Genomic DNA, 15395 nt, shown 5'->3' with positions numbered 1-15395 from the left:
GATGGTAAATTTATTTTATTTTGGCCAAATCTGTGGCATGTGGAAATTCCTGGGCCAAGGATCAAAGCTGGGCCACCTGCTGTGCCACATGGCAACTCCTAAGATGGTAAATTTAATATTATGCTTTTACTACAATAAAAATCACCAAGTCAGAATACCAATGAAATAGCTGTTTTCTGAAAATCCAAATGGATTACTCGACGCCATCCTATGAGACAAAAACCATGAAAACTAAGCTACCCGAACTTTTCAAAGATGGGTAAATAGGACAATATACTATTAACTTCAAAAATAAATGCTATTTTCTTTTGAAAGTCTCTGAACAAAAAAAGTTAAAAATACCAAAAGTGCAAATAATCTTACATATCCTCAATGGGAACGCACTCTGCTATTTCATTTTTGAAGTTCTGTACCACAATAAAAAATAGTTGAAAATAATTTTTTTTTTTTAATTGTCTTTTTGCTATTTCTTTGGGCCGCTCCCGCGGCATATGGAGGTTCCCAGGCTAGGGGTCCAATCGGAGCTGTAGCCACTGGCCTGCGCCAGAGCCACAGCAACGCGGGATCCGAGCCGCATCTGCAACCTACACCACAGCTCACGGCAACGCCAGATCGTTAACCCACTGAGCAAGGGCAGGGAACGAACCCGCAACCTCATGGTTCCTAGTCGGATTCGTTAACCACTGCGCCACGACGGGAACTCCTGAAAATAATTTTAACAGTAAGAATTCAAACAGAAGTTCTGACCTAGGCCCTGCTCAGGTTTTCCTTACAAGAACACAGTTCGCTCCCTCGGCACCTGACAAGTGCTGTGCCCCTTCCTCCTGGCCTGCATGGTTTCTATAGCAAGGTCCCCTGCTATATTCAATGGCATAGCTTCTTTCTCATTGCTTTCAAGATTTTACTTTGTCTTTAGTTTTCAGAACTGCTTTGCTTTATCTTGCTTGGAATTTGTTAAACTTCTTCAATCTGTAGGTTTCTTTCACCAAGTTTAAGTTTTTAGCCATCATTTATCATTTCCTTCAATACTTTGCCGGCCATGCCCTCTTTGTCCTCTTCCGGGGCTCCAATGACATAAGCGGCAGTTCTCTAGGGTCGTTCTCCAGGCCCCCGGGGTTCTGATCGTTTTATTTTGGTCTATGTTCGCTCTCTTGCTCAGATCTGGTCATTTCTAATGTTCTATTTTTCAGTTCACCAATTCTTTCTTCTATCCCTCCCCCCGGATTCTGCTCTTGAGTCCATCTGTTACTTACTTTGGTTAGTGGATTTTTCAGGTTCTAAAATATCCATTTGGCTCTTCATATTGTCTATTTCTTTGCAGATTTTTTTTTGGCTGGGACCTTTTTTCCATGTTTCAAGCATGACTGTAATTGCTTGCTGAAGCATTTTTGTGATAGCTGCTCCATAGTCTTTGCCGTGTAACTTGAAGATTAGTATCTCTGTCATCTCAATGTTGGTCTCTATTGTCTTTCTCATTCAATCTGAGATTTTCCTTGGCATGCTAACTGATTTTCAATTGAAATCTGGACACTGGGCATTAGGTTAGGAGACTCTAAATCTCGTTTAAATCCTTTATGTTAGCTATGTTTGGCCCTAGTCTAGCAGAAGAAAGCGGAGGTGAGACCTCATCATGGCAGGTAGGTACGGCAGGCAGAGCTGGGTGTTCGGGTTTCCCACTCAGCCGCCAAGGACACCAGAGATGGGGCAGCTCCTTGCTACTTCTGACTCCGCACCAAGCTTTCACTGATACCCCCCTGGCTGAGAAGGCTATGGGTGCCTCACTACCACACCTGTGTGGCCTCTAAGTGACACCTTAAGGGGAGGAAGGCAGACCTCGCCACTGACGGGTGGGGGTGAAAGTATTTTCTCCACCAGGGCTCTTCTGACTCCACCTGAGTCGGGAGGAGTAGGAGCTCCTCTTTACTGCTGCGTGGGGGTCTAAGTCCAGGCTTCCCACATGGACTCCAGGACAAGTTAGGGGAGGGGCTGGCTGATGACCTGATGAAAATCTTGGGTGGCTCAGTATCTGGTCTAATCTGACATCGTGACAGTAGGGGTGCTAGGGCACCTCATTATAGCCTGGCAATGCGGAACTCCATGCTGCCAATGTAGCCTTTGATAATAAGAGTGTGGGTGGGACCAAGGTTTCTTTCAGTGATTCTTGGCTGGAGAAAGTATTTATTTTTTTAAAGGATTTTTAGGGTGCCCTTCTCTTAGTACTTGGCTAGGAGAGGCTTTTGTTGGGGCTTTTTTGGTCTGTGACCATTGGCACTTCCAGGTTATTGGCTTTCTCAGTTCCAAAGGTTGGATATATGAGGCAAAAGGAAACGTCAGGATACTCACTCCCATGCCTTTCTTTGGTCCTGAGATCCCTAGCTGCTTGCCTTCTCTCCATGTTTCAGAATCTTTTGTTTTATACACAATATTCAAGGTTTTCAGTTGTACTTAGGAGGAAGAGTAGAGAAAAGCATGTCTATTCTATTTTCCCGGAAGCAGAGATTCTCATTTTTAATTGTAAGAAATTATAATATTTATATTACCAATTTTAATCTTAAAAAAATTTCATTTTGTCAAATCCCACAGGTGAAAGGTTATATTATTTATAACCTTTATATTATACATTATATTATTTTACTATATTATTATATTATTATTATATTACATATTGTATTATTATAAAATCATATTAGCCCCATGTTAGTGGTCCTGATACCCTGCCAAATACTTAGCTTAATTTCTGACATTACAGTTTCACAATTATGCTACAGATACAATTAACTATGCCACTACCAAATAACAGACTAACACTTGTGAGAGAAATAAATCTGTTTAGGAAAGTGGGCTATCTTTTCCAGTTGTCTAAGTACCTGGATTGTCATTTGCTGGAAAAAAAATTCAAAATGTGGGGAAGCATTTAAATTCCTCTCTTTTCTTTGCGAAGCTACCTTTAAGAGGAAATCCTGAAGGTTCTGTCTTCAGCATTTCTTATTCTCTCAATTATTCCCCAGAGCAGTGACTACACTTTTTCAATCATGCAGTAACTCCTAAAAAAATGCATATCTGTTTATTAAAATCAATTACATACACTATCTTAATTAATTAATACAACTCCCAATTCCCAGGGGCAAAAATCCTACTCTGCGTAATAGTTCTAAGACGTACACTTTCCTCCTATTTTAATATTGCCGAAACCTTCTACAACCGATCTTACAATCAGTAGTGTCTTAACGATGGATAATGGCCAAAGCATGGTAGTCATTACCTGTCCTCATGCAACCCTGGTCAGATATTCATATTGTTTTCACTTCAATTTATGTGCAGGGAAATCCTCCTTATTGAGCTCAAAAGATATTTAAAATATCTTCCTGGATGTTGTCTGAAACGTTCTGTTGATACCTTGTAATAAGATCAAAAACACATCAAAACTTGCATAAAGCTATCAGTGGCTTAGGGGAAAATTCCAAAGGCAACAACAGAACATTTTTAAGCAATGCTGCATCTGAGACACCACAATTACATAGAGAATGATACTGGGGGGGAGGGGAGGGGGAACAGGGGGGACACACACGACAGAAACCCAAGGTATTAAAAACAAAAACCAATACACAATGCATTATAACCTGACTTTTTGAACACTTTTTAAATTGGGACATAAATAATGAGACTGTGTTACAATGGGGACATCTTAGATTGGATGAAATCCAGTAAATGCCTTACAAACACACCCCAAAACATTCCGGGTTCCTACTGTACTTTTCCAACTGGCATCTCAAACTGGGCCTATTTACCCACATTCCACTACGCTCTCGTCCCTGCTGCCCTCAGTCTTGCTTTTCACATCCCTCAATACGTTTAACGGCATCCCTTCCCCAATTTCAAAGCCTTGAAAAGGACACAGAACTGTGTGGTGTCTTAAAGTGCATGATTGAAAAGTCAGACTGTCTAGGTTCAAGACTTAGCTCTGCCAATTCCTGTGCGATTTCTCTCCATGACTGAATTTCCTCATCTATAAAATAATAGTACAGGCCAACCATCACTCATTCAAACACAAATTTCAAAATTTTTCATATTTTGGAAACAGTATAGGTTGCGGAACACCCCACCGAATCTGAGGCAGTACTTTGAAACCAAAGCACATTAGTACTTTTACAAAAAATAAATGTACAGTACGTGGGGTAACCGAAGACTACAAATAGCCTCATGTGAGTTTAAGCCAGTTTGTTGCCAAAGAGGCTACACCAAACTTACAATTTATTGTGACATTTTTTTAGTTTTGAGGGTTTGGAGTTGTGCATCTGGGCCTGTGGGGTGGTGGCAGCCACACACTCTCGTGCACTTGTTAGGGTGGCCGAATGATGAGCCACACACTCTCGTGCACTTGTTAGGGTGGCCGAATGATGTACAGTTAAAGGACTTGGAGCAGTGACCTGCAAACAGTAAGCACTCAGTGTTAGCTACAATCAGCATTATTACTTAGCTTTGATTTCTCCTCTTACCTTACTACCTAGAGCCAGTGAATCACACCAAGTCTTACTAATTTTACTTCCCAAATTTCTTTCAGATCTGCCCCAATTCCAAGTCCACTGTCACTGCCCTAGCTCTCTTGTCCAAACTCCCTCATCTGTCAAGCAATGTCTTCCTGAAGGATCATCATTTCCTAAAAATGCATCACCACTAATGGACAAAGTCAGCAAGGCATACCAATTCCTCTGTGCTGTAGCCCCAGGTCCCACTTCCAGCCCCATCAGCTACTCTCTCCATAAGCCACCGGCGTTCCTCTCCTCAAAAAACTATGGCTCCGGAGAAGCGCTTTGATCCAATGCAACTAGGACTAGTACTTACTTGGCTGACCAGAAAAGCTGACTGAATTAGGGAATTGTAAAAAATAATACATATAAGAAAATAAATAAATGCAAGTAAGACATTTACATCAGCCTAAAAGACACTGGAGAATGTCTCCAACGACTTAAATTCATGCTGCCTTTCTTGCCTGAAGGACACTCACAACACACTATGACTTGAATGCATCTTAAAGTGAAGCAAAATACTTGAAGTCAACAGAAAAGCGATCAGAGTATATAATCCTAGATTGTTTTTCTTTTTCAATCTTTTTTTTTTTTTTTTTTTTTTTTTGTCTTTTGTCTTTTTTTGTTGTTGTTGTTGCTATTTCTTGGGCCGCTCCTGCGGCATATGGAGGTTCCCAGGCTAGGGGTTGAATCGGAGCTGTAGCCACCGGCCAGAGCCACAGCAACGCGGGATCCAAGCCGCGTCTGCAACCTACACCACAGCTCACGCAACGCCGGGTGTCAACCCACTGAGCAAGGCCAGGGATTGAACCCGCAACCTCATGGTTCCTAGTCAGATTCGTTAACCACTGCGCCACGACGGGAACTCCTCTTTTTCAATCTTTCAGTTGTTGCATCCACATCTAATTAAACAACAATTATATTTTTAGGGCCTTGCCTTGACCAAATCTTTCCAAAATATCACAGCAATATGTTTTTTTGGGGACTCATTTCATCAGTTTTGACCTATCTAATTACATAATTACTAACAAGCGGAGCAGCCTTAAAAGACCAGAACACACACTAACTTTTGGTGGACTTTCAATTCAACCGGTGTAAACAGAAGTGACACTGACACTACTACAGGAGACGACACCATGGAAAAATATTAGAATTTGAGTCTTGAGAACGAGGGTCTAGGTCTGATTGTGAAATGGAAATACCAATGAATATTACCACAGAGCTGTTAAAATACTAGTTTTGGACAAATACATCTTACCAGCATAATATATTATGATATACTTATGATATAAGTATACTATGATATAATAAGTATCTCACCAATAAAATTTTAGTATTTTCAGAGGATCCTAGATTCAGTTTCATGTTCTAAGACTTCTAATCAAAATACATAGCCTGCTGTACACTAACAATGTATCATTCTTAGCAAGAAATATGTAAGTAGAACTGAAACACGTGAATCTGCCAACTCTCCTTGGGCCCAATAACCGCGTATCAAGTAGGTGTGACAAACGACTACTTCACTCTCCCGTGCTCCTCTCGTCTACTCTGGTCCAGCCTAAGACCAAATGATGCCAGTTTTCCTTATTAAATAATCTAGGAGCACTGGAGCACAGCTACCTTGCACTAAAAGTAGAAACTAAAAATAGTATTATAATAAATAACAAGCAATTCCGCGAACTTCACATAACACTAAATATGTGCCATAGTGGGTCAAGTGTCTTATAAACACTATCTCATCTAACCTTCACAATAATTTTATGAAGTGGGACAAGCGTTAACGTTGCCATCTTAATGATGAGGCAACAGAGGTTTGGAGACGTTGATAATTAGTCTAAAGTTAACAATGATTAGCTGGCCGAGTTACCATTAAAAATAGAGTTGTCTGATTCCTGAGCTTGACTCCCACAGGCATGGTAGTGCAGTTTATATAGTTCCTAAGTTGGTAAGAATTTCTGATTCTTCCACCAAAAATAACAACATTATTGAATTTCAGACAGAGGAATCAGCAGGTGCAGACTATGAAGCAAGGCGCCTAGTTTGTTTCAAGGCTCAGCAAGGGGACTGGTCTGGCTGTAACAGAGAGAGCCGAGAGAGGAGTAGAAAAATGACATCAGAGAGGTAACAGAGGGTCAAACGCCAAAACTCTGGCTTTTAAATGCATTAGGAACCCACTGGCGAGCGAAGGGCTTCGAATAAAACCATGATGTCATTCTCCTTGCAATATTTTAAAAGGATCCTTTTGGCTGCTGTGCAGAAAACAGATGAAGGGAAGAGGGGGATTACGGTGAGAATAATTCCAAATGCAGTGATTCCAGTGAAGAACAACAGTGTCCAGGACCAGGGAGATATGAAAAGAGGTGATAAAATATTTAGATGCTAGATATATTTTGAAGGGTAAGCCAAAAGAAATTTAGAGAATTCTGTGGGATGCTTCTGAAACAAAGGTTATAATGAAAAAGAAAAGCCATGCCATAAATAAGCCACCACAAATAGTCTAAACAGTTATATCCTCAATTAGCTGACTCTTTAATGAGCAAATGACAAAGCTAATGAAACTTTTTCCATGCTGTAAATAAGATCAGGAAAATGCTACTACTGAATGCCACTACCAGTATTTTGCAATGATATGACATCTTCAATAGCAATGTCTTCAAAACTACTACAAACATTAAGAAAATTATATTAAACATACTGATTAATTAATATTCCATTCTATTAAGAATATTCTAGTCTACATAATGCTACCTATATACAGGGTCAATTTTCTCTACTACTAGAAAATTTTAATACAAATATTAAAACTACTCAGGATAAAAGCATTCCTTAAACATCTGTTTAAGAAAAGTGAAGAAATAGTGCATGATATTCTTTATCTACAATAGGAGAAGAATACTTGTATTAAAGCACAAAGTGGGATAAAATATAAAATTTTTAAATGTTACTCAAAGGAAATAGAGCCGGTAGAGTAGGAACTGCCATTAGAACCTGGTACTTTATGTAATTATAAAACAAAATTAGTAAGCAAACTCTTAAGAGAAATAAATTAAACAATGAACTTAATGGTATACTTAGCGGCATAATCACAAAGAAAAGAACTATTCCAAGTGACTTCAACGCACTCAGTAATTTGATGGTACATTCCAAGCAGGATGCCCTAAGGACAAAAAGAAATGTCACCCCCTTCATCCTGCCAAAAAAAAAAAAATAAATAAAAAAACCACCAAATCTTTAAATTGCTTTCAGTAATCATTATTGTTGGTTGTATTATTATAAGCAGTCTAAATGTATGTGTAATGTATGACAAAGCCAATTAGTAGTTTTGTGTTATTTAATTCTACAGTTCCTGGCAATGAAGTAAGGGAGAAAAGAAATACTGCTAAAAGACAGGTTAAACAAAGATGCCTTGGTGCTGAATGAGAATTTGAATGATCAGCCCTGCAGCAACGAGCCCTTCCAGCACCCATGATAAGAAACAGCTCCTCAGAGAAACGGCAACTCCAGAACCAGGGCAGGAAATATAAAAAAAGAGTCTGGAACATTTCGAAATATCAGAGGGCAACAAAGCTTTTAAAGACTACTTTATGAGTCACAGCCCAAGGTCTTAAAAGCCAGTATGAAGAGATTCTTGTTGATCAAACATGGTACAATTTGCTAATCAATAAGGATAAAAACTGCATCGGACTGACATACATCAATTAAATGCATGTGCTCCTCAAGGGGCCTGGTTTCTTCTCCCCTTAGCTCAGGAATGGCCACCTTCTAGCAGTGGCCTTATTTTGTTTTTTTCTCTCTGTGTGCAAGCCCCTGGTTTCACTTTCTGTGTCCAAATTTCCACATCTTATAAAGATACAGTAAGACTGAATTAGGGCCCATCCTAAAGGCCTCATTTTGACTTAATTATCTCTTTAAAGGCTCCATCTACAGAGTCACATTCCGAGGGTCTTCACGTTAGCCCTTCGAAATACGAATTTTGTGGGGACAAGATTCAGTGCATGACACTACCAACTCGGCACATACCAAAGCAGGTGGATGACGGTGAGGCACACATTTCGATGTATGACCCGTTAGCATTCAGTGAAACAACGCATATGCTGGCCACGAACATTACACTTCCCAAACTCCCTTCATTTATTCTTCCTTTAACTCACTCTGGTGAACTAAACGCTTAAATTACTTAATTAAATTACAGGGGCATTATTAAACAATGTCTATTTTTAGTTTTCCCTAAGACTTCTACCTTACTCAAAGCGGGGAGACGTTGAGAATAATTATTCTGGTGAAAAGACGAGATAAGAGAATCAGAACATAAAGAGCCATCATCCATCTATTCAACCTGGCTTTTGCGAGGTTACAGACCAAAAGTGAAAGTGCTAACTGTCTAGACTCTAAACTGTAGCCTCACTTTCTTCCGTTCTCCTATTTCCAGCAGAGGTCAAACATTTAGGACTCACTGTATCCAGACCTTCCCCAAATCCTCATAGTAAACTATTCGTGCTTCACCGTGTGTCTCACCTCCCCGTTCAGTAAGGCCGAATCAGTACGATTCTGTGCAAAATGCAGCTGGTAAAGAAGCACGTAAACAACCGACAGGTTAAGAGTTGACGAGCCAGCCAGGAACATGAGAAAGGTCTCTGGAAGAAGTGACCATTCCTAACATGAGCTGCAGTCTGACAGGTGGTGGTCAAGGAGAGAAAGGAGGCAAATGAATCACCATGAGAGAGACACAAGGATATGAACGGGCAGGCCATACTTGGGAGCTCAAAGCAGCGGACAGTATTGGCAGGGTGAAAAATGTGGATTAGATTGTAAGAAATAAGAGTTAGGAAGAAGCCAGATCATTCCCATTTTGTAAATAATACTAATCATAGAAGCTAAGTGGCTCATTCAAGGATGGCAGAACAAGGGTTTGCAAACAAATTTAACTTCAAATATGTGACTTCGCAGAATGACCCAACTTTCCTAGGTCATTCAGGGTTTATAACTTTAGTTTTTACATTATTATTAATAGAGCCTTCTTTTACCCTATAAATGCTCTGGTTTAGGAGGTATTTTCACCCTGTCTCTAAAGCCACCACGCTATTATTTTTTCCAGACCCAAGGAAACTAGGATTTCAAACTTCATTAACTCCTCTCGGTCATCAATGAAATCAGTTACTGAAAAAGATAATGCTGATAAAAATAATCATGCATTTAAGAAGGGTTTTGGGTTATCATCACCTTAACAAATAGCCCAGAATATACTAGAGATGAACTGTGTTTTCTAAAAATAATTGTCATTATTTAAGAAAAGAATCTCAGAAGGCAGAAAAAGCAAAAAACAAAAATGTCATCAATTTTTCTAATTTTTTTTTTCTTTTTAGGACTATACTTGCAGCATATGGAAGTTCCCAGGCTAGGGGTCAAATCAGGGCTGCAGCTGCCAGCTTACACCACAGCCACAGCAACACCAGATCTGGGCCGCGTCTGCAACCTACACCACTGCATGTGGCACCACCAGATCCTTTAACCCACTGAGTGAGGCCAGGGATGGAACCTGCATCCTCACGGATACTAGCTGGGTTCTTAACCCACTGAGCCACAGAGGGAATTCCCAATCATCTACTTTTAATTTTGTTCAAAGAAACTATAAACATAAATACAGTTGATCCTTGAACAATAAACATCAGCGGTGCCAACTCCCTCTGGAGTTGAAAATCCACAGATAACTTTCAGTGGGCACTCCACATAAGTGGGGCTTCTGTATCCTTGGTTCCTCAGTAGTCCCGGTTCCACATTAGCAGGTCCAACCAAGTGCAGTATTGATTACTGAAAAAAATCCATGTCTATGGAAACAACCTAAATGTCCATTGCCAGACGACTGGATTAGGAAGAAGTGGTATATATACACAATGGAATACTACTCAGCCATAAAAAAGAATGACGTAATACCATTTATAGCAACATGGATGGAACCAGAGACTCTCATACTGAGTGAAATAAGTCAGAAAGACAAAGACAAAATGATATCACTTATAACTGGAATCTAATATACAGCACAAATGAACATTTCCACAGAAAAGAAAATCATGGGCTTGGAGAATAGACTTCTGGCCGCCTGGGGGGGGAGAGGGAGGGAGTGGGGGGGATCGGGAACTTGGGGTTATCGGATACAACTTAGAATAGATTTACAAGGAGATCCTGCTGAGTAGCATTGAGAACTATGTCTAGATACCCATATTGTAACAGAACAAAGGGTGGGGGAAAAAAATGTATACATGTAAGTGTATCTTGGCCCCCATGCTGTACAGCGGAAAAATTAATTAAAAAAAAAAATCCATGTCTGAGTGGACCTGCACAGTTCAAACCTGTGTTGTTCAAGGGTCAGTTATATTTCAGTTATACCAGTCATAAATTAAAATGCCTATACAAAGACTGTTAGGTTAGTAAAACTACATTCATCCTTGGTCAAAACAGGTCACTTTTGCTTGTGTAAGTCCTATAAAACACATATTACATATACCACCTTCCAAAAAATCTGAGAAGCTGTAGTTACTCTACAGAAAATATTAACATCCACACCAGGCTGCTTACCCCTCCTCATGCTTATTTCTTGGCATTTAAAAAACTGACTATGCCAGCTACTTCTCCTTCCTAGTGTAGACATGGGCAAATGACCAAGCCCAGCCAACTGGAGTCCCACTGGGAGAAATGTGCTGCAGTCAGAGGGCTCTCTGGAGAAGGTTTCCCTCCTTGATATACACCGAAAATGGAGAAGATACTTTTCACTCTCCACCCACTTTATATTTTGCTCTTGGATGTGCATGTGTAAAAACACAATTTGGGAGCTGTGGCAATCATCTTGTGACCAAGAGGGGACAAGGCTTAGAATAAAGTCCATATTTGGCAAAGGCAGAAGATAAAAAAATTAAAGACCCAAGTCTTGATGACATCAGTGGGCAGCTTAAGAAACCTGAATGCCCTCCCTCTAAATTGTATGTTATTATCCTGTCCAACAAGTGTCCTTTCTCTTTTGGTCATAGTAAGTTTGATACTCTTACCTGCATCTAAAATTATCCCAAATGACACATCAGGTTATTAATCATGCCTACAAAGGAAATTATTTAGGACAATTATTACTGTCTTTTCAAACTCGGAAGAAAGAAGCTGGGTTGTCATTTTCCCAGAAAAGATACACAAGATAATGGGTCAAAAGTTAACACATGCTGAGTAGTTCCTACTGCGAGGAACTACACTTGGTGGGGTTCCATCAGTTAATCCTCTCAACAAACCTAGGGAACATTACCCTTAGCCCATCAAGGAGAAAACTGGGGGTTATCAATCAGGCAACTTGCTGAGGTCCCAGCTCTGGAGGGGCCAGAAAAAGCCTCCATGACCCACATCAGTTGACTTCAGAGCCTAAGACTCAAATATTTAAGGACCGCTGAAGATAAATGCACATTAGCCATTTTTTTCAGTGAAGATAAGATCCACACCCTTTGTTGAGCATGAAAAGAACAGCAAGGAGGAAAGAACTTGAGAACCATCATCAAAATAATGAAGGACCACTACTGTTTTTCAATGGCAAAAAGATGCTTCATTTCATAAAAGAAACCAAAGCCCAGAGAGGAAACAAATTACCAAAAGACGTAGTACAGTTGTGTTAGAGTCAGTAATAAAACTCAAAACACTCAGATCTTCTGATTCCCAGAGTAGTTTTCATGTCACCAAAACTGCCTCCCTTCAAACTAGTATAAGGTTTCTCCCATACACGCTGGGATGGGGGGTGTGAAATGTACAAAGGAATAAAGCTATGAAGACTTACTCAGGAAGATTCAGAGAGAAGCACTACCATATTCAGTCTCTGTTAGTTGAAAAGCTCTGGTATGAACAGATGGTAAAAATGTGGCACTGGATACACAGTAACAAGGAAAAATAATTTAATGAAAAATTATTTGTCAGAGTATCCTTCCTTATTAAACATTTGAAAATCAGATTGCCTCAGAAAGTGCCTACCTATTAAGGGTAGTTAAGAACACAATGACTACTGCTTACTCAGTTTTCTAAAACATGTTTTTAGAAAACCATCTTAATAAAAACAAAGCCCAAATATTTTGAATTGGAGAACTAGGTATTATATTTTCTTTTTAGCAAAGAAACTTAATTCAGAATTATTGTTAATTCCCCCTAACAATTCATGTTTATGTAGGGATAGACTAGATCGCTAAATTTAACCATGAATCACTTAATAACGCTCTAAATGTACTGAAAAGAAAAGGAGATGGGAGTGGAGAATGTGCACAACTACACATTTCGATACAAAGCACCAGAAGCCAAAAAAGAGGAGACAAGAAGATGATCTCACACCAAGACTCAGGATCTGGAGTTCCAAGATCCACGTACTCTTTCCCTGGGAGGAACAATTTTAGGAATTAAGGTAAATAAGATAATAAATAAGGTAATAAACCTATAACAACCATTTCCATTAAACTCTCATGTCTCTAAAATCATACTTGGATAAAAGTAGACACAGAACTAGCTTACTCTGCAATATCAAGATATCCACAGGAAGCAGCTGCATGTAGTGGTATCCAGCCTTCATTATCGGGTTGATTAATATTTGCTCCATTTTCTACTAGAAACTTCACCATATCAACATTGTCATCAATGCAAGCCTAAAAACAAAACAGAAAGCAGGATGAGTGGGAATCTGAATCAATGCTCCCAGTAACACATCACAAGAATAAATGTCCTTACTTTGCAGCTTTTATCACACGTATGTTCTACACAGCAGTCTGCTGCGCCCAAGCAGTCCAACGGCACTATCGACACTTTAAGAGTTGTCGTTTATTTTATACACACACACACACACACACACACACACAAACACACACACTAATACTGCATGTGACTAGACTTTTTATGGCAACCTCATGAGGAAAACAAGTACACATCAACATGAAAACAATCAAAACATTATAATTAAGTATCAACAATCTCCCCTCTAGCAGTGGTTTGCAAAATGTGGTCTGTTCAGTAAGCAGAGATTCAGGGAGTCGACAAGGTCAAAACTATTTCCAAAATAGTTTTCGAATGCTAAAATGGTCTTTTTTTTTTTGCTCTATTGACAAGTGCACATGAGGGTGCAAAAGCACTAGGGTAAATCTGCTTGTGCCTTTGCACAAATCAAGGCAGTGGCATTGTATTTGCCACTACGCACTCACAGTTTTTATTTTTACCTATGAATGTCCACGACAATGCAGTAAACACTATACATTTTACTCAGTTTGACTCCTGAATATGCATGTTTAAGACATTCTGTGGAACAAGAAAGAAAGCACACATAAAGCATTTCTTCCAAGGGCAATGACTGCCCCGAAGAGCAGCACTTGCGGCATTAATGTGCCAGCTGAACGAGCCACTTGTTTCCAGGGAAGAGCACTTTTACTTAAGTGACCAACTATAGCTACTTAGTCTGCCTTAAGCTTGACTCTCCCTCAGAAAGGAAGACACAATCAGCCCAGACGACCTTGATCTGGATCACAAAAGTGCAGAAAGGGGGTGTTCAGAGCACTCTAAGACTGAGCTGGGATCAGTCGTTGGTGAGACTGGACCAGTTCTGGGGAGGCGCAGAATCTTGCCAGGAAGTCTTAAGGTTTTGTTTATCCTTACTGTGGGGAATTCTGTTAACTTCATCTATCTGGCCTTTTGCTGGAAATATCAGATAGGAAAATAAAGACCATTTGAATTAAATAATAAAATTTGGGTAGCAGAAATTTTCTTGAAAATGAACAAAATTAAGTGTCAAAACAACTAATAGTATTTGTTGCCAACAATAAATTCAACATTTCAAGATTAAATGAATTATTTTCATTAATATTATTTTGTAACATGGGTAAAGTATTACCTTATTTAAAAATGAATAAATATGTAAAGCCCTGTTTTACCCTCTAGCATTATAAATATTAATATACACAACCCACAGAAACAAAGCTCTTTGAGGCCCTTCATAATTTTTAAAAGTATACAGGGGTTCCTGAGATGAAAAACTTTGAGAACCACAGCCTACAGAAAGGATTTTTTTTTCAGTGCTTACTTTGTACCTGGTTGTATGATGGCTTCCTAATCGTTTTTACTAACTTGTATACATTATCCTCACAAAATCCCTCGCGAGAAGGGGACTTTTGCTGTATCCCCAGCACCTTATACAGTTCTTTGCATGTGGTAGGGGCTCGATAATGAATAAACGAATAAGAAAGCTAAGATTCAAAGAGATTAAGTGGCTTGAATAAGCCACAAAGATGGAAAATGACAGAGCTGAGATTCTATCACAGATTCCAAAAAACAAGCTTTTTCCACACTTGACACCATATCCACAGATATTCCTTTTTCATCAACTATTTCTCACCTATCTGCTGTCTCTGAAACAGGGTATCGAACATTCTAGTCACTTAATAAGTGTCTGTTGTATAAACAGTACAACCATTTTCCTTTACCTAATATAGAAGCAAAAGAAAATGCTTTCAGTAGCATTTTCCTAGGAGATAAAAATGACGAAACTTGGTGTCAAGAAAAGCACTTAAAACAAAGTACTTTGAATCTAAAATGGAAAAACAGTGACAAGGAATCAGTCTTTTTTTTTTTTTTTCTGTCTTTTTGCCATTTCTTGGGGCGCTCCCGCGGCATGTGGAGATTCCCAGGCTAGGGGTCCAATCGGAGCTGTAGCCACTGACTTGTGTCACAGCCACCACCACACCAGATCCGAGCCACATCCGCGAGTACACCACAGCTCACGGCAATGCTGGATCCTCAATCCACTGAGCGAGGCCAGAGATCGAACCCACAACCTCACGGTTCCTAGTCGGATTTGTTTCTCCTGCGCCACAACGG

The 15395-nt window shown here is 39.6% G+C and overlaps 1 protein-coding gene across 1 annotated transcript in view; it reads right to left on the bottom strand.

Annotated features, from left to right (window-relative positions):
* Positions 1-15395, bottom strand: part of PPP1R12A (protein phosphatase 1 regulatory subunit 12A) — a 149175-nt gene that overhangs the window by 84455 nt on the left and 49325 nt on the right. The window contains 1 exon segment of the mRNA XM_021092811.1: positions 13050-13180. Coding sequence (XP_020948470.1) covers positions 13050-13180 — 131 coding nt within the window.

Source organism: Sus scrofa, chromosome 5, assembly GCF_000003025.6.
Source record: "Sus scrofa isolate TJ Tabasco breed Duroc chromosome 5, Sscrofa11.1, whole genome shotgun sequence".
In the NCBI taxonomy this organism is placed as follows: domain Eukaryota; kingdom Metazoa; phylum Chordata; class Mammalia; order Artiodactyla; family Suidae; genus Sus; species Sus scrofa.
The sequence above is the reverse complement of the archived record's forward strand: the minus strand, read 5'-3'. Positions and strand labels throughout refer to the sequence as shown.